General features: G+C 37.0%; 1 protein-coding gene across 10 annotated transcripts in view; it reads right to left on the bottom strand.

Annotated features, from left to right (window-relative positions):
- The window catches only part of CUL4A (cullin 4A), a 35,549-nt gene that overhangs the window by 2,245 nt on the left and 14,760 nt on the right, over positions 1-18,544 (bottom strand). For 6 of the 10 annotated variants that reach the window (XM_041465708.1, XM_041465707.1, XM_041465711.1 and 3 more), the window contains 11 exons: positions 17,405-17,472; positions 14,152-14,270; positions 11,517-11,709; positions 10,008-10,112; positions 8,191-8,301; positions 7,704-7,789; positions 6,612-6,719; positions 5,324-5,437; positions 4,298-4,403; positions 1,100-1,272; positions 105-257 (listed from right to left, as the gene is read on the bottom strand). In XM_041465708.1, the coding sequence (XP_041321642.1) occupies positions 105-257; positions 1,100-1,272; positions 4,298-4,403; positions 5,324-5,437; positions 6,612-6,719; positions 7,704-7,789; positions 8,191-8,301; positions 10,008-10,112; positions 11,517-11,709; positions 14,152-14,270; positions 17,405-17,472 (1,336 nt within the window). The other 4 variants (XM_041465713.1, XM_041465715.1, XM_041465716.1 and 1 more) reach the window with 4 other exon arrangements.

The raw sequence follows: 18,544 nt of genomic DNA on the forward strand, positions 1-18,544 counted from the left end.
TGATGTTTCATGTTTCTTGCTCTTACAGACAAGATGAATAGAAACATATATTACATATATTTAGATAAATCTAGGATGGTTTGACAAACAAAAACATGTGTTACCTTTACAGGAAATTTCAGTTGATTATACAATTCAGAAACAAGAAGATTATGACCAAGAGTCTTCCTCATCTTCATTATTCGTACAATAGCAGCATCAATCTGATATTGCCTGTCCTGAAATACTCTTTCAGTTGTGCTGACCTGTTCCTCAACCTAAAGAAGAATACAGCACCACAAATCATATCACCCTCTGTTGCTACTTTTTATTAATTCTATCTCTATAATTAGCCTTTGCAATAAAATGAAGCTCATGCATTCTTCCTTGAGACAGATGCATGCATTACTGCATTCTGAGGGCTAAGTGATGTCTGAAGTGTACTGCTAAAGCAAGTAAGAGAAAATTCAGGATAATGTAAATGGAAAAATGTGTCTTATTTTACGTTATTTGATAAATAAATCTTAGAAACTCCCTTAAGATTTTTGAGAGAACACATAACGCTTTGACAGCCCAAATACAGCAGCGTTTTGTGTCAAACTCCAGTTTGACTTTCAGGGAATTTAACATGCAAAGGCAAAAAAGAAAAAAGCCACTGTTAATTAAAATGTCACCTTGTGTCAAGAATGGAAATTCAGATACAACAAAAAAGGTTTGTTTTCACTGCAGAATCAGGGACAACCCTGACTTATATAGCCTTCTTATCTGCTAAATATAGAAGTGACATGGTGACATTTGATTCAAGAGTTCAATACAGTACCAACACTTCACAATACCACAGAAACTTCTAAGATGGACTGAAACATCTACAAGATCCTTTTAGTTTAATATACAGCCATTTAAATTTGCAAGCATAGGAAGCAACCTAACTTGTTTTCAGTTTCAATGATTTTAAAGTCTTTATTGCCCGAGTCATCTTGAATACACTAAAAAATTAATTATAATTTGAATTTAAATATTCATTTTTATATGGAAAAAATACAAGAGATTATGTCTTTCCCTATGGGATATGTAGATAAACAGTTAATACATAAACTGAATGAATGCAAAAATTACGTACTGTTTCTTTCATTTGAATCTGGTTGATCTTTATTCTAAACAATTTATGCTTGAAATCACCATTAAAGATGAATTTATCTCCATCTTCTACATCCTTGCCCTTTGGATTTTTAATCAATACTCGTGCTTTTCCACAAGCTAAAGACTGCAAGGTTCTTCTTAATTCACTGTCCTCTGTGAAGGAGTTCAATGTGGGAGAAAGCAGAATAAAACATTAACATCAAGAGTTTATTGGATTAATCCAGAAATAAATTGAAAAGCCAGTGGTTTTATGTTAATACTTTCTTCAACTAAGTTCCAATTAAGAAGTAGCTCACAGCCTTCAAACTTGGTCTTGTCTTTCACAGGTTAAATGCTGAGAGCATGCATAGGATTATATATATCAGAAAGACAGATTTAGGCTCATCTCAGTGAGTTTTCCTTCCAAAATAATTTCAGAAAAGATTTCACATATAACACAAACTTCGTTTTATTGCTTTAGTTTTGTGTGGTAGTAACAGGACTTTAGAAAAGAAAAAGTCAGTGTATGACAAGAAACTCAAAGCCACCTATTTCAAGATCTGATCAGTGTTTTTATCACACAGCAAAAAATACGTAATAGAATAAAAATACAGGAGTCTAAATTGCCAGGAAGAAGTTTTGTGGGAGGGTATAGCTGACAGCTATTATAGTTAAACTTCACCCAAAACCGGAAAGTAATAGACACAAGTGTGTGAGGAAAATTTTATCTAGTAATATTTAAGGCTAAAAGCATTTAGACAAGATAAAATGAAGTCTTAAACATTCTAATTATGTTGCAAAGTATTGTATCAAGATTTTGCATTGAAACAGCCTCTGCAGTCTCTAAAATACTTTATTCACAGTATAAAATTATCACTGAATGTGTTGGGATCTCCTGAACAGAGTTTTAGCCTAAAAACTGAAAGAAAGGTTTTGCAATCTAGTGCTGAAGTACAGCTGAGTAAAAGATTAACACTATTGCTATTTTTAAAATACTTGATCTTTTACACAGAGCCACCTTTTCCTTCTTTTAAACTTCCAACTGTTCTATGATTTCTTAAAAAAAAACCTTTAATCAAGGTGGGCTAAACTGGCATTTATGACATTTGGACATTTTGTGTGTTTCAGCCTCAGTAAATGCAGATTGTTGAGCTGTGTTTTTGTCCAAACACAGGGCTGCTGTTAAAACACTCTGAAGCTTTGCATGTGAAGTCACAGGTTACAGTGTGCCAAAGGGAAGAAATTTCCAATTACCTAGCAGTCTCTGAAGTAGAAGTAAAAACTACAGCTCCTAGAGGCTCCCTTGACAGGCAAGCAAAAACACAGAATATATTTGGATAACACATCTTGAAGAAGCACAGAGAGAAGGTGACCATTCTTTCTGAGTAACAGTATGCATTTTCTCACTGTCCTAATGTACCAAGGACAATCTCATGAAAGAGGCTGATGATGATTTACTGTAACAGTGATTGGAAAACACAAGTTCCAACCATGGCCAGTTAATCTCTACAGGAAAAATGGGGAGGAACTTGTAAATTTACAAGACCACGTAGTGACATGACAAGGAGGGAATGGCTTCAAACTGAAACAGAATAGATTATGTATTAGAAAGAAATTCTTTGTTGTCAGAGTGGCAAGACACTAGAACAGGTTGTCCAGCGAAGTTCCGGATGCTCCTACCCTGGAAGTGTTCACGACCAGGCTAGATGGAGCTCTGAGTAACCTGGCTTAATGGAACCTGTCCCTGCCCAGGGCAGGGAGCTGGAACTGCATTATCTTTAAGACCCCTTCTAATCCAAGCCATTCTGTGATTCTATGCTAGTCATCCTGGCCTCACAGGAACTCTGTGGAACATGAACTGTCCTTGCCACTTATACTACTTCTCCAAAGGGGAGAGAAATACAGACATGGCGCTCAGTGCAATGGCACAGAGGTAGCTCCAAACTATCAATTCCAGCCACCTGCCTTAAAAACAGTCTGTTCAATTCCTTATTTTATGCTATAATGGAATGGACTTCCATGCAGCAGATTTTATCTGTTGCTGTCAGGCAGCCAGAATGCCAGCTCCAAGGGACAGCAATCCAAGATGAGAAAGCAGGACCTGGATCAGGCTTGCATGAACCTGTGTTTGTTCCGTAAACATTGTACTCCAACCTAATGAGCCTCTCCAGACTATCCGGATGGTTATTATCACTGGCATAGATTTTCTTCAGCTCCCTTACCTTAAGGGAGAGGATGACTAAGTAACTTGAAGCACTGACACTGAGACAATGGAACACCCAGGCTGTACTTCCTTCTGCAATGCATCATTCTGAACTGCAAGGATTCTTGCTATCTCCATTTTACAGTCTTTCAGTAAATATATTACAATATTTTAGTACTTCTAAGGGCTCAAATACTCTTTCAGATACTGCTGTATTAGGTTGATCTTAAGTTTCAACATGTGAAGGACTACTGGGTACAAGCTGCTGATTGATGCAAAACTTGCAGAGAGTCATGACAGCAGTGTTTTGCTATAACTATTTTAAGTGAGTATAAGAATGGAAAAAAACCCATCCAGGAACATAAAAACACAAGACAGACACTGCAGACGGTTAAAAAGAAAACTGTACTCTTCCTCAGCTTTCTTTGTCCTTCAGGTTCAAGTGCAGAGGCAGAGAGCTACAGAGTACACACTCAGCACACACTGCTGCTCTGAACAAACCAGACCTGCTGTCAAGGGGCACCCCAGCAACAAGAAAGGGCAACAGGCAGGTGAGCTCTCAGAACAGCTCAACTGAAAATACTCTTAAATCACCCCCAAGTGAAAGCATTCTACAACAGATCATTTTCAAAATATAGTATGTGAATCTGAACAGGAGCAAAAACAATCTGTACACACAACAGTCTTTATCCCCACTTATATTTTAAGAATTGCAGAGATAACATTTTGTAAATCTAATAGGTTGTTAGTAGTATTACATGCCACACAGCTCTTACTAATAATTTTCTGAAGGGTCAATTTTACACACCAAGAAAATACACTAAGAAACACCTGCAGTGTGTTCTCCTCATCTCTTTTGGTGTGTGTACGCTATTGGCACATGAAGTTTGTCCTAATGATCATGACAAATTTCTTAAAATTAGGCCTTCACATACCAAACCATAATTGCCAATCACTTGATGAATATATTTAAAAACCAGAAAGTATTCTTCCTACCTACACCAGTAGCCATTTTAATTTCTTCGAAACTGAATTCATCTCCTTCATTAAACATAAGCAATACTAATGTCTGAAAGAGCGATACTTGAAACTCCTTCTTCCCCTAAAAGAGAAACAACAAATAATAGTAACATTCTCAGAATTTTCTATTGTACTGCCTACATTTGACAGTTACAGAAAGTATACATTAATTTTCCTATTTCTAGAAGAATGGATATGCATTTTAGAATGCCTGGCACGCAGAAGAGTCTGCTGAATGTAGTATTGAGGAAACAGGATATTTATAAAATCTCCTGGTTTTGCTCCTCTTACAGTAACAATACAATAACACAGCAGAAGCTCGTTAGAATGGCCTGGTATTTACTTCACATCCTTCATTTTAATTACAACATATGACATTTTGGTGTTGTCGCCATCAAGAGTGAATTTGTCCGTAATTAACTCAAATTAACATTCACAACGAGTTAGTAGAAGAATTCAAGGGTTTTTCTGTCTTTGCTGTGGCCCACTGAAGCTGCCTATTACAAAGGAAGATACTGCATGAGACAAAACAAAACCACATGAACAAACAGTACAGTTATTTGGCAGTTAAATAATTCAACAAGCATTTAAATTTTAACCACAGCCATCACATGACTAACACCCTTCAGTCTTTTTATGTAGGTGAAGCATACCAAAAGCATCACCAGGATTTCTACAATCAAAACAATTCCAAATTACAGATTAAAAATGCTGTGTTCTTCTTGTTGTTTTAATTTCTTGCTTTATTACAACTTCATTTATTTGAAGGAGAAACAATTCCTATCAAATTAATATTACCAAAAGGTATAATATTGTTGTCTTGTTAGCTTTCAGTTTAATAATAAAAAGCCTACTTTCTGTACAAAATAACAGTACTGAATTGTGATTGTTCCTAAACAAAAATGTTACTACCTTTATAAAAAAATGCAACACATTACTAGATTCCAAATAACTGACTAAAATTTTAACCTAACAGGCAAAGCATTATCCAAACAAGCTTACTTCCTTAAATTCTGCCTTTAGGACAGCATGTCCTAAAGTGGTCTGCCACTGAAGTTTTCGACCACTGTGTTTTCCCAGGTAAAAGGTTTTAAATACCTCTTGAAGCTTTATCATCTGTTAAGAAAAGAGAAGAAACACAAGCATTGTATCTTGCAGTGATACCAAATGATTTCACATTGTAATTTCTTTATTCTCCTCAACCATGTTTCAAAATAGGTTCTTTTGTGGGAAAAACTTAACCCAAAGAGCAAAATTTTGCTCTCAAGTACTACTATGCATATAAGAAAGCCTTAATTCAAAAATAACTGAATTTTCCTTGGGTTTTTAATTTCCTTGTTTTGAATAAGAGTAAAATAAACTCCCTGTAAAGGGTTTTAAACCTCAAAAGAGATACTGGTTTTGCCCTGGACTTTGAATCTGACCTAGAAGTCATGGGACAAAAAGCATCCATCTCACAGCTTTACACTGGCTAGTACCATCTGCTCTTAAGTTCTTCCTGTAATCTGAGGATGGAATGGAACTCCAGTCCAATGCCACTACTTTATGCCCTCTTACTTCCAAGTAAGGGGGTCCTACTCTTCCATTTTCATGGTGTGTTGCTCAGGTTGGATCCTTCAGAAGTAGTCTGCCACGGAGGAAAAGACACCTCAGGAACAAGAGTACAAGAGCTTCCATATCTTTCAAACTGAGTGGGAACCCCATTACCACCTCTGGCCTCTGAAGAGCTTCCCACACCTCCAATCAAACAAGGTTTTGTAGGAAATAGGGACTCCAAATACACATTTCAACCTAAACTGCTACTGAAAGGAGCTTTGCAAGCATCTCTCAACTTGGAAACAATCATTTTTCAAGCAAATACTATTTAAATGCAGGGACTAGTTTTGTGTGACACACTGCAGGGAACAGACGAAGGATCTTTGAAAAAAGGAACTTGCAAAAACACAACTATTGACTAGTTCAAAGTGCCTAACCAATGCAGTTAAAGATTGACTAAATTAAGGTGAACTGACCATTGCAAACTTTTCAGTAACTGACTGCAATGCTAAGTAAGGCAATGATATTATTATTATACAGGTAAAAAAACCCCAAAACACACTGAGTGAAATAATCATCTGAAGAAAGTGGACTTTATCCACTACGTTCTATTTTTTGCAATTCTGGAATCCTTAAAATTACATAAACCCCTTAGATATCTAGCAGAAAAACTTTAAATGAAGGGCATTAATGCACTCTGTGTTAATGATTTCATTTGGTAAAGTGTATTTAGAAGAAGAATTCAAACACAAACCTCTGAATTTAAGTGGACTTCCATAGGTGTATAAGTTGGCCAATATCCCATAGTCAATATATTTACTGTCAGGTCTATATTTCCTGGGTCACTTTGGTTCTGCATATACTAAAATACAAGAGACAAAAATTATTCAAGTATACTTACTATCTGCATAATTAAAAAATGTATATGCTTAAGTTAGAAATTTAGGATTAGTGTAACAATTAAAAATTCTTAAGGCTACAACCTTGGTTAGACATGCTCTACCAGGATTTTGAGTAACTATCTGATGACCATTTCCCCAACTTCAAAACACAGCAAGCAGTTGGGACCGCAAAGAAAAGATCAACATGCCTTGAAATATTCTAGACCTCTGTCTATGCAGGGTGCTAAGGTCAAAGAAGCTTTAATCACATGCAAATAAAGCCAAAGAAAAGAAGCCATGGCAAGGACTGTAAGATCAAAAGGATCCCCTTGGACTTCTACATCTGTTAGACAAAACTTCTTCATATAATTGGAGTAGAGCATCAGTCAAGCCAGACTGCAAAATCTGGGACAGAAGAGTCACTACAGTATTTTATTACAGGTGTTGTCCTGGATCAGATCTCTAACCCAACATCCTGACTTCAGTAAGGCCCCAGAACAAGTGCCCAGAGAGAAATGAAACAACAGGGTGAGCATGTACAGTAATTCCTGCAAGCATTCATTAGTCACCAACAAGCTGGAAACTCTGGGGCTGAGACATGCATGGTTTCTGTGCACTTAGCAGCCTTCAGGGAGTTTCTCTGGTGTGGTCCATTCACAAAAAATTCATCAGAGCAGCAGCAGTTTACAGAATGAGGGGATACATACTTCCAAGGATGTCAGTCAACTAAATTATGTGGTATTTAGACTAATTTATTTTAAATGGAATCAAATAAAATTGTAAAATTATTGTATACAATAAATAAATTCTGTTGTATAAACAGAACATTAAGTAGACACTATTTTTATGACTAGGACCTGCTTAAAAGCTGTTTTGTTTAATTTTAGCTTAATCCAAGGGATAGCACCATTAAAAGCCTCCCCATGACTGTGGGAAATTTAGTATACAAACAAAAGCTAATGTACCTGCTTGAACTGTACCATGACATCTTTGGACAGCTCCATGTCCTTGAACATGCCCTCCAGTTTGCTGGTAAAAGCAGCACCACATTCTGTCACACACAAAAAAAAAGTAAAGATCCCACAATTACAGAGAAGCACAGAACAAGTGATAAACATTTAACCTGAGACAGCTGAGTCACATTTACCAGGTTACAGAGCACCCTCAAATAGGTGCTTTTTCAGGATTTTGCTCCACTGTATCCTCTGTAGGTACATTAAATAAACCAGTCTCACACCTAAGAAGTCAGCCTTATAGTTGTTGCTAAGCATAATGAAAGGTCTGAGATAGATATATATATACACACACACTTACATCCTCCCTTACTATTTAAGAGCTGAACAGCTATTACATAAAATTTGGCTTGACACTTCTTAAAAGCATGAGAAAACAGGGATTCCAAATTTGCACGCCAAAAAGTAATACAAATTTAACACATCTGAAGACACCTACCATGTTTAAGCTTTGACAACATGGACTTCTCAGCATCTACTGATGCACTTTTTCCAACCAGCAGCCTTTTGGCTAAGTCTTTCTTATAAAATGCCTCAAACACATCTTTCCCTGTAATGAAATTGAAATAAAAAATAAAATGAAGTGAAATGATACATTCTATCTGCATCACTGCCCTTCAGATTTGTGACACAAGCCTTTCTCATGAAAAGCTGATTAGCAGAACAATATTCACTATGTAGCAGTGAAGAAAAACATGCAGACATTCTGTTATTTTTAAATTTTAATAATTTTTAACATATTTTGCAAAATGTTTACTTATTTATTTTTATTCTGCCCCAGGACCTTGAGCTGCCTTGTATTTCCCATTGGATCAGCTACAAAACACACAAAATTACTCTGGGGTCCAGAAAATATTGTCCCTCCACTGGTCTGATTTATTAAAAAAAAAAAAAAAAAAAAAAGGGAGGAGGGAGGTTTTCTGTGTACTAAAGAATATATTTTAAAAGCCTAAGGGAAAGAAAATTTAACAGAAGTCTTCTCATATAGTTTGCCAATAGCCTTTTGAAATGAGTCATATAGATACCCACAAATTTTCACACCTTAAACCCAAACTTCTCCCATATGACAGTGCAAGGTGTTTGCCTTTTAGGAGGAACAAATTTACTGTAACCCAAGGCACTACTTGTGCTGCTGACAGCAGCCCCACGTAACTCCTTGTGAACACCTTCCAATTTAGGCTTCTTATGACAGTCTTCTTCCCTCCCCATCCTGTCCTGATGAAGTTTCGTGAACCAGCTGCATCAAGACATTATCAAAAAGGCCAATGCCCAGAAACTACCTACTACTTATCATCTGCTCTTGAAAGAGCTCTTATGTACTAGACAGCTCAAAATAAAATCTATGCTTTTAGCTGAGTACTAAAACAACTATAAAGAGAAAGAGTTGGTGAAAGTTTCAGATTAAGAAAAATTATTCTCTTAGGTTGACAAGCTGCCAGTACAACTGTTTTCTCTCACCATCTCCATCTGACAGAAATGCTGCAATTATGATTCAATTATGCAAATGATACTACTTTATGACTTGACTGTTTTCCCATCATATTGTACTTGTTTGGGATTTTTATGAGGAGAGAACCCCCTAGATCTCAGACAAACTAATACAGAAGTCAGTAATTCCTGCTATTCCACCCCAGCCCAGGATACACATTCCACTTCCCTCAGAGCAGTGACAATGTATCTAAACTGGATTAGACCACTGGTTTTTCTAATAGCCAATCTAGAAAAAAAAAAAAAATCCTAACACATTCAAGAGTTTTGGTCAGACAGTGACATATATGAAGGAAATGCATTTCAAAGGCAGTGAAACTGAGCAATAACACTTTTTCCTGTCATTTTGAGCCCTCCTCTGCATTCCTTCTCAGCTATGATGAGAAAAGAGAAGTCAAAGAAGCTGCTGGGTTTTCATGCTTTGTACCTACAATATACATAAGTGAACAGGAAAGTCTGTACTGTCATTAGAGGAGAAGTTGTGGTTACAGCCACAGTTAATTTGTGTTAAAAAATTCCAGCAACACCTCTAACTCTCAGGTCTCCACTCACAAGACTCTGGAAGGTCTGTAACTTGCCAATCTCCACAGAACTATTTGTCCTCCCCTGTATATTTATTGTGCTCCTTCAAAAGAAAGGCAACCTGAATTAAAGACTGAGTTGAACAGAAATTCATGCCGAAAAAGAGTTGCATTCAGAGGAAAGCAGCCCTGATAATAGCAAAGGGAACAGTTTTAATTGCATCAACAGTGAAGTGATATTGCTTACCATGAATGAATCTAAATATGATCATTATTTTGTCAAGGATTCTTTCCAGCTCTTCATCTGTTGCTTCTTTATTGCCAGCTCTTAACTTGGAATCCACATATTTTGCTACAAATAAATAAAATTAGGTAACAGCTTAAAAAATAGATCTGAAATAACCAACTTAAGCATCTCCTGCTTGAAATATTACTATGTGTCAAGAAGTACTATATGTTAAAACATAGGATAAGCACTACGTTTTCTATTTTCCCTTTTCCCATCCCTATGCTCAGTGGAATGACAGAGCCCTACTGTATTAATGGAATATTACTGGAGCCCTAGTATATATAATGGAAAAGTACTGCAAAAAGGAATAGTCCAAGGCAAAAAATGAATACAGGATAATAATTCAAATGAATACATTAGAAATTCCCACATTTTGTGTCATACAAGCACATTACTTGTTGAAAGACAATGTTTTGGAAGTGTACAATGTATATGAATGTATTTTATGAGAAACAGAAACAAACAACATAAAGAGGACTAGATTTTTACAGATCTTTACCACGTCACTCATGCTCCTTGGTAGAAGCATATTAACATTGTAACAGAAGCAATGCTTTCCAGTTAGTAGTTTCACAATGCTAGAAGTAAGGTTAAGCCTTGAATTTAGCTAAGTATTTATTAAGCCACATTAGTAACCTTATACAACCTTCTGTGAAAGAAGAAAACCTTTGTGGAAGCTGGAACACCATGATCCACAAATGAAAACAGCCCATATCATGGCTTTAACCTGTATCACTGTGTTGTGCAATCTGTCCTACATAAAGCTGATTTTAGAAGGAAGACACAAAATCAGCCAAATAAAGGCAAAACAAAGTACAGAGGAAAAACCAACAACCAAGGAGCAGGATCCTCTCCTGGTGCAAAATGCCAGAGCTCCTGTTTTTCAGCAGTCAAAACTGTCAGGATAGCTTTTGCCTGATCAGGGATAAACTAAATAATACTTTTAAAGTATTTGTTATTATCTTTCCCCTTAATAAGCACAAGTTCTCCTGTCAAGGTAGTGGGTTTTTTCCCTCTATTAAAACTCCTTTTATCTGAAGGCTTTAAAATTGCTATCCCAACTTCAGCCTTCAAGGCAGATGGATGGGCTGTGCTTACTTCTTTCTGAGAGATCCAGAACATCCCCAGAACTCCTCTACTACCACAATTAAATCCAGTTCCCCTTTACTTGCCACAGCTGCTCTTCCCCCTGACCAGTTACTCCCGTGGCAGCCCCAGTGAGCCGGCGTTAGCCCTGTGCAAGCAGCAGAGTGCAGGGACAGCAGGTGACATGCCCCACCAGGCCCCCCTGACACACACCCCAGCTCTGGGGCCCACCACACACCCGGGTTTAACATCTGCCTCGTGTCCCAAAACCACTCTCCTAAAGCACAATGCGACTGCACCACTATTGCACTAGCACACTCAGCAGCATTATCATGCTTTCTATAGATTTTTGAAATATTTTACAGAAAAATATTTGTGTACCTATCAATTCTGCAGGCTTATTTGGTCTCTTGTTGATAAATGTTTCAAAGGACTCCTTCATCAAGTTTACAAATTTTTCATTTTTCTGAAAGCACACTTCTATGATATGGTCCACTTTATCCTTAAAATCTAGTAGCTCTTGCACCATATCCTTGTCTTTTTCAGGATTAACCACTATTGTTGTCCCAAAGTTCTGTAAAACAAACACTTTTGATAGTAAAATACTTTAGAGTGCTACCTATCTCCCCCAACAGACACATTTACCCTTATAAAAATTATCATTAGGAAAAGGAATTTTTTTACAGAACTGTTTATGACTTCAGGTTTTAAAAAAATGAGATGCATTGAAATTTAAAATAAAAACTAGACACACATTAATGGATTTCAAACATTAGTGCTTGATTGAAATATTATTTACATTTAAGACAAAAGTAAAAAAATATACAGTAGACATGACCATGATGTGCAAGTTCACAGTGAGATACAGATCTATGATTCATGTAAAATAAATTAAATGGAAACTGCCTCAGAAATGTCAAGTATAAAGGAAAATGTTGCACTGTTTTTATTAAACCCACTACAGAGTTTAACTGATTAAACAGGTAGCAAAAATTTAACTCGTGCTCAGCCCTCAAAGATTTCTTTTTCATCAAGGGCTCTAAACCAAAATGATCCTTGCTGACTTGCAGGGAAACAAAACTTTCTCAGGCACGAGAAGCAGCCACAGACCTGACTTTCTCTTCCCGTTCCTACATTTATTATCTCAGAGACAGAACACCATTGTCTAATGAATATCTAAAATACCCTGTGAAGGAGGATTTTCACCTCTGGACAATTAACATTTGCTTTATCAGTGCCCTAGACTGAATGATCAGTTTTCCAAGGTGAGACTGAGGACACAGCACAAGCAAAACCAAAACAGTAATCAATGTGTATATTTTTGCCAACTGAAGTATGTTAGCCAACAACAGTAAAAGAGATGGGGAAAGTCCCTCTCCAGCCTCAGAATTTCCATTGCATTATCTAATTTAGCCACTGTCATCTTTCATGGACATCTCCCTCAAGTACCATTTCAGACTAAAGCTGAACACAAGGCTCCCAAGGTCCTTAAAATCAACATGTGTATCACAGAATCACAGAACAGTTTGGGCTGGAAGAGACCTCTGATGGTCACCTAGTCCATCAGATCTTCAACTTGGCACAATTTGCCCTTCATCAGCATTTGGGCGTCTCACAGTCTCTATCAGGTACATTCACAAATTGCAAGGCTTTCCCCCCATTCTGAAACAGCAAACCTAGATGCAAAAAGCCAAATGGCATCTCTGAATTCACAAAAGGGTGACTACAGTGGAACACAGACCCTTACCACAGTAAATTGGCTCACAAGACAAACATTAGAAGTTCTTGAAGCCTCTCTTCACTGTCACACAATGTTTGGAAGGAGATTTACTGACACTACAGAAAAGGTATTCTAGGCTTTTGAGTAGGTACACAACCATCTTAAAGCTGTAAGAGGTCTGATTCTGTGAAACACAGGGTATGATAATCCTATTTAACAACTTGTTGTTGTGAGAGGATTCCTTTCCTTGTTTTCCACTCATCTTGAACTCCTACTTCTTTCCTTGGACCAGCACATGGACTTGTCTGTGAGTCTCTTTAGCTCACTAAACCTGGGATTAAACTGACCTTGCCCAGGTATTGTGATAAAACAGATAACAGGAGAGCCTATGTAGTGGCAGGCAGCACTAGGATTAAGTGATGAGCGTGACCTGGGAGAAAGGAAGAAGAAAGAGGATCCTCCTCAGCCACAGCACCGCCATTCAATTGGGCAACACCCTAAGGAATAAACTCCTCCTCCGTTCTGGGAGCAAAGGGAAGTCATGTTCCACTCCCATGAGCTGCAGCACTGGGGGATCATGCTGAACTCCACTCCAGACATAGGTGTGCAGAAAAGGCACCTCTGGAATTAACTGATCTTGTGCACTTAATCCTGAAGGTTGATGAACACATGGGCAATTCAGGGGAGAGCCCTGACATCAGGAATTATCAACTCCAGGGAGAAAAATCTTCTGTGATGCTTTCCTGCCTTCACTTTGCAAGAGCACTAGAGTGCAAGCTCTCTGGGACAGCATACTATATAGATATTATGCCTAACAAACCAACCCAAAACATTTAAATACAACTGATGGTTATTTTCAATAGGAGCATTCCCTTCCCAACAGCTTTAAAACCCATCAGCATTGTTGTAGGTTGGTTACAAGCAGCACTGCCTAAGCTGCAGAAGAATAACAGGTTTTGCAGGTATGTAAACACTTGAGTGTATTTGCAGCAAAACAACACATATTAAAGTCTAAACACATGTGCACGTGGTTCTATTTAAAAGCAATGCAATGAAAGCCATCCTGTATAATGTTCAAACCTATAAGGAAATCAATTTTCAAGTAGAAATTTAAAACTAAAGCAGGTGCTGCTGTTTCTTATCATGTGATTGTTACTGAGGCAGAAGCATTAACATTCCTCCCCGTATTTACTTAAAATAGAAGTTTGGTGAAACACCTATATATTATTCTTGGCTTTGACAGAAGAAAATTGTAACAACATAAATTTTCACATTAGTAATAGATCTTTGAAATACCTTGATGTATTCACTCCAATGCTGCAAAAGGATCTGCTGCCCACCTTTTACCCGGCTGAACAGCTGGTATGTCTGGGTCAAATCTGATATTCTATTTTCATCAAGCAGGCTATCAAGTCCTAAAAAATTAAATTAGAAAAAAAAGGGAATTTGAATACAGTTACATAAATACAGTTAGAAATATATTAGAGACTATATCTATTAGAGAATATACTCGTATTTCAACTGAAATACTTTCCCAACAAGGTGATGATCATGAGCCTTTTGCAGAATGGTTATGAAGAGAGCTTCATAACCTTCAAGGGTATCATTTCATCAAGAACCACTAAAGAAAACAGAAAGCTAAATAAACCACTCTAAAATTAAAAGTAAGATAAATACTTCACGAGATTTTTTCCTGTGGAGCATGATGAGCCATGTTTTTAGATTACGAATGTGCTGGGAACAATCTACACGCCTACCAATGGAATAACACAAGATTACAAATTCCTTTCAACCAGCTTTTGCTTTGTTGATTCACCCTACATGAGGCTAAGCTTTGGGCTAACAAATGGAGAAGTGAAGGCCGAAGAATGTAACAAGCAAGTAACTTCATATGCATTTTTCCATTTGAGAGTACAGCAAATGTAGTCCCCGTGTAATCAGAAGTACTTTGGTGCCAATTACAGAGGCTTTAGTAATACCAGAGCATAGCATCAAAGACTTATGACATTTTTTTAAAAAGTAAAAAGCTTGATTTTACACAGGTTGACAATTCACACCATCAGTGTAGCTGACACTACAACTGTCCTACTTCACCAAATTATTTCATTAATACTAATTTTTAAATTACATTAAAAATTGATTTGCAAATCACTACCAAATTATCCCATATTCTACTATATTCTTCAGCTTAAAAATACTTTCACTGTATATTGTAACTCACATACATGTTCAGAAAGGCAAGCAATGTTCAAGAATGATGCCAGGTAAACTTTTGTCTGCTGTTTTGAGATTTCCTAAACTTCTGAGATATCAGAAGAATTGACATACTTTAAATGCAAGACAAGAGACTACACATAGTCCTGAATACAGGGTTTTAGTGCTCTCTTTTTCATTGAATGTGGAATTAAAATCCTGGAAAACAAAGAGTCATAAAAAGGCTTGGATTGGAAGATCATCTTGTTCCAATTCCCAGCTGTTGGCAGGAACACCTTCCACCAGACCAGGTTGCTAACATCTCCTCCCAACCTGGCCTTGAACACTTCCAGGGATGGGGCATCCACAGCTTCTCTGGGCAACATATTCCAGTGACTCACCATCCTCATATCAGAGAATTTCTTCCAAACATCTCATCTTAGATCTCTCATCTTTTAGTTAAAACCATTTCCCCTGACCTATCACTATCTGCCTCCTCTTTTTTACAAGCCCTCTTTCAAGTACTGGAAGGTCACTTTGAGGTCTCCCGGGAGCCTTCTCTTTTCCATGCTGTATAACCCCAGCTGTCTTAATTAAGAAAAGCCCATCCCATTACCTCCTATTCAGTTAAAGACACGAGAATATTATCTGATTTATTATAACCTAGGTCACAAAATACAGCCTTCCCTCTTTCTCTAACATGAGCTGTGTGACTGAGAAAAATATTTAGTCACATATTTGACAAATGAAAAGGACATGCAGCGAAGTCCTTTGATAAAAGGTTTCACAGAGCTTCCAGAAAGCACTGCCATAGCCTTGGGAATATCTGCTGTACTCATAAAAAAACCCCCCACCACTAGGTCTGACCCCAAATATCTAGTCAACAGCAGTTATACTAATGTAAGGAAAAAAAGGTTCCTTATACAGACCCTGCATTTTTAAGCTTTTTTCTCCTGTATCAAACTGACTACTTCACATTCCTTGACTTAATGAAGAAAACCTACAAAAGGCAGCATCATCTTCTACTTGAACAGAGTACTAAGATGCCATAAGCAAATTAAAATGTGTCTCAGATCAAACGAATACAGAAAACTAAGCATGTCAAGTGATGATAGAAGCTTTTTTAATTACTTTTTCCAACAGAGACATAGAATGCAAAACCTGACCCAACAATACTGGAGTCCTGAAGCACAGTAACCAGAGAGCTAGAAAAATGTAAAAATCTCTCTGTATTGATATGGATGGCTCATACACATTGTAAACCAAGAAAAAGTTGAGTTTAAAACAAGACCACTCACTTCCTGTTTAAGTCACTTGATAAACAAGCATATCATACTTGAATTAAAGAGCAAGCAAAATTGACACATATCAGCAAAATATAATTATTCTTACCTTTTGTTCGTAAGTTTAAGAACAGCTAAGATGAAGTGACCAAGCTTATTTCTATTAATGTACTGAAAACAGTGAAACAAGCTATTCCCAGGGTAGCTGAGATAAAACTGAGTGTAAGTCATCTTTAAAAGGGACAAAGAAAGTCATAGAAAGGGTATGTATAACATGAAAGTGTTAAACATGGGTGTGAGGGAGCTTGAAGATACCAGACTACCAGGGACATCTGTTCTGCAACATAAAAACCACAGATGTAAGGACAATTTTCTAGAAGATCTAAAACCTAAAATACAGCTACTGCAAGAGAAGGAAAAGATCATTTAAAGTATTCAAAGATCAGGGACTACTGAAGAAACCCAGAAATTCAGTGAAAAAGGAGAGATTAAAATGTAAGAGGAACAAAGAAATGGCAGTTTGAACACACTAATATATGAATAAGGACCTCCTAAGAAGGCTGCAGTTCTTATCTGAAACTGCCAGACAAAAGGTAAGGTACAGACAAAGGCACATGAAAGCTCATGGCCTCGAATGCTGCCAGTTCCAGTAACCCACAATTCTTAAACTACAGAGTCACCAGAATTTGTGAAACTGTTGCACTTCAGCTGTGTGATTACCACATAAAAGAAGCTACAACAGTAACTGCAGCTCTCATTTGGAAGTTTATGTAATTCTAGGAAAGAAGCAGTTCCAAAGGTTTAATTCCTATGCCCACTGCTGCAAGTTAAAGGAGATTTAGAGGCTTAGCAGCCTTTACAAATATGGAATTAGATTTTAGACATTTCTTTCCAAATATACCATTTACTTGTCACTGTGAGGGTAACAATCAATCACAGGATTGGCTTTCTGTGTCTCTGGAAGTTTTTCCCATGACTAATATACCTCCTAAAGTAAAAGCTATGGAATTTACAGGTAATGCAGAGTATGAGACTCCATTGCTAATTAAAGATTACAATTATTAAAAAAATACCTTTTTGCAAAATAGCTGCTAAGTGCTCTCCTAGTAGCTGCTTCTCCACACAAGCAATCAGTGGTTTCCTGAATAATACAAGAAAAAAAAATGTTAGAAGCATTAGAGTATAAAGCAATTGCCTTCTGTCAAAAAGTATTTGTGCATAACTTGCACAAATAATATAATGCAAAAAACACCAACCATTTTCTACTTAGAGGTTACAATTAAGACAAAAATCATCACGTGATATGAGACAATAAACTGTTTGAATTACATATAATTTAAAAATAAAAATAAATTTATAAAAGGAAATTCCTTACACAGTAGAAGTGAGAAGTTTACATTGTAAAATACAATACAAAAGCATAACTGGAAAAAAGTCACTGAATTCTAGAAACAAACAAGCAAGCAAACCAAAAAACTCTAAGCGTTTGAACTTCAAACCAAAACAATACATACTAGTTATGTTAAAAATTCAACTAATTGTAAAATTCTCAGCTAATTGTGTTACATATGCACACAACCATAAATTGAGCAAGAGGCACAAGACACAAATTTGCAAAAACTTTTAAATTTGTCTTTGAATACACCCTACTTTTTATGTTTGTACATTAATTTTAGACAGGACAGAAAAATGGGAAGTTTTCCCTTACATCTTTCATCACCTAAAAGATAAAATAAATGACTGAAGTGCAAAGGCACTTCCTTAATTAATTCCAATATTTAAACTTCTACCATGCTTACAATGGAACAACCTAAGACCAACCATTTCTTTATGGGTTAAGTATTATAAAACTGGTTCTCAGAACCTTAATTGGGATTTCCTGGAAGAGAGGTGCTCAACTTGGATTGATGGCAGCCTTTCCTAGGAAGACACACTTTTGCTGAAACACAAGTGTGCCTTTGCTAACACACTCTCTTTCCTGAAACAGCCCATCAGTGACATGCCTGACCTTCCATACAACACACCAGTTTAGGTCCTTCATTTGGAAAGGGTCAGAGAAAGAAGCAGGGATGATCAAAACATGCAGCAGCAGCTACAAGACATAACTTGTCTAGACCCTTCTTTCCAGGAAGGAGAGGACTTAGGGATACCATTAACAGGCAGGAAAGGGGTGAAGGGAACTGACTGATCCCTTTTCTTTTCACTGCATGAAC

The sequence above is a fragment of the Pyrgilauda ruficollis genome, unplaced genomic scaffold (assembly GCF_017590135.1).
Source record: "Pyrgilauda ruficollis isolate IOZ18807 unplaced genomic scaffold, ASM1759013v1 scaffold190, whole genome shotgun sequence".
Taxonomy (NCBI): Eukaryota; Metazoa; Chordata; class Aves; order Passeriformes; family Passeridae; genus Pyrgilauda; species Pyrgilauda ruficollis.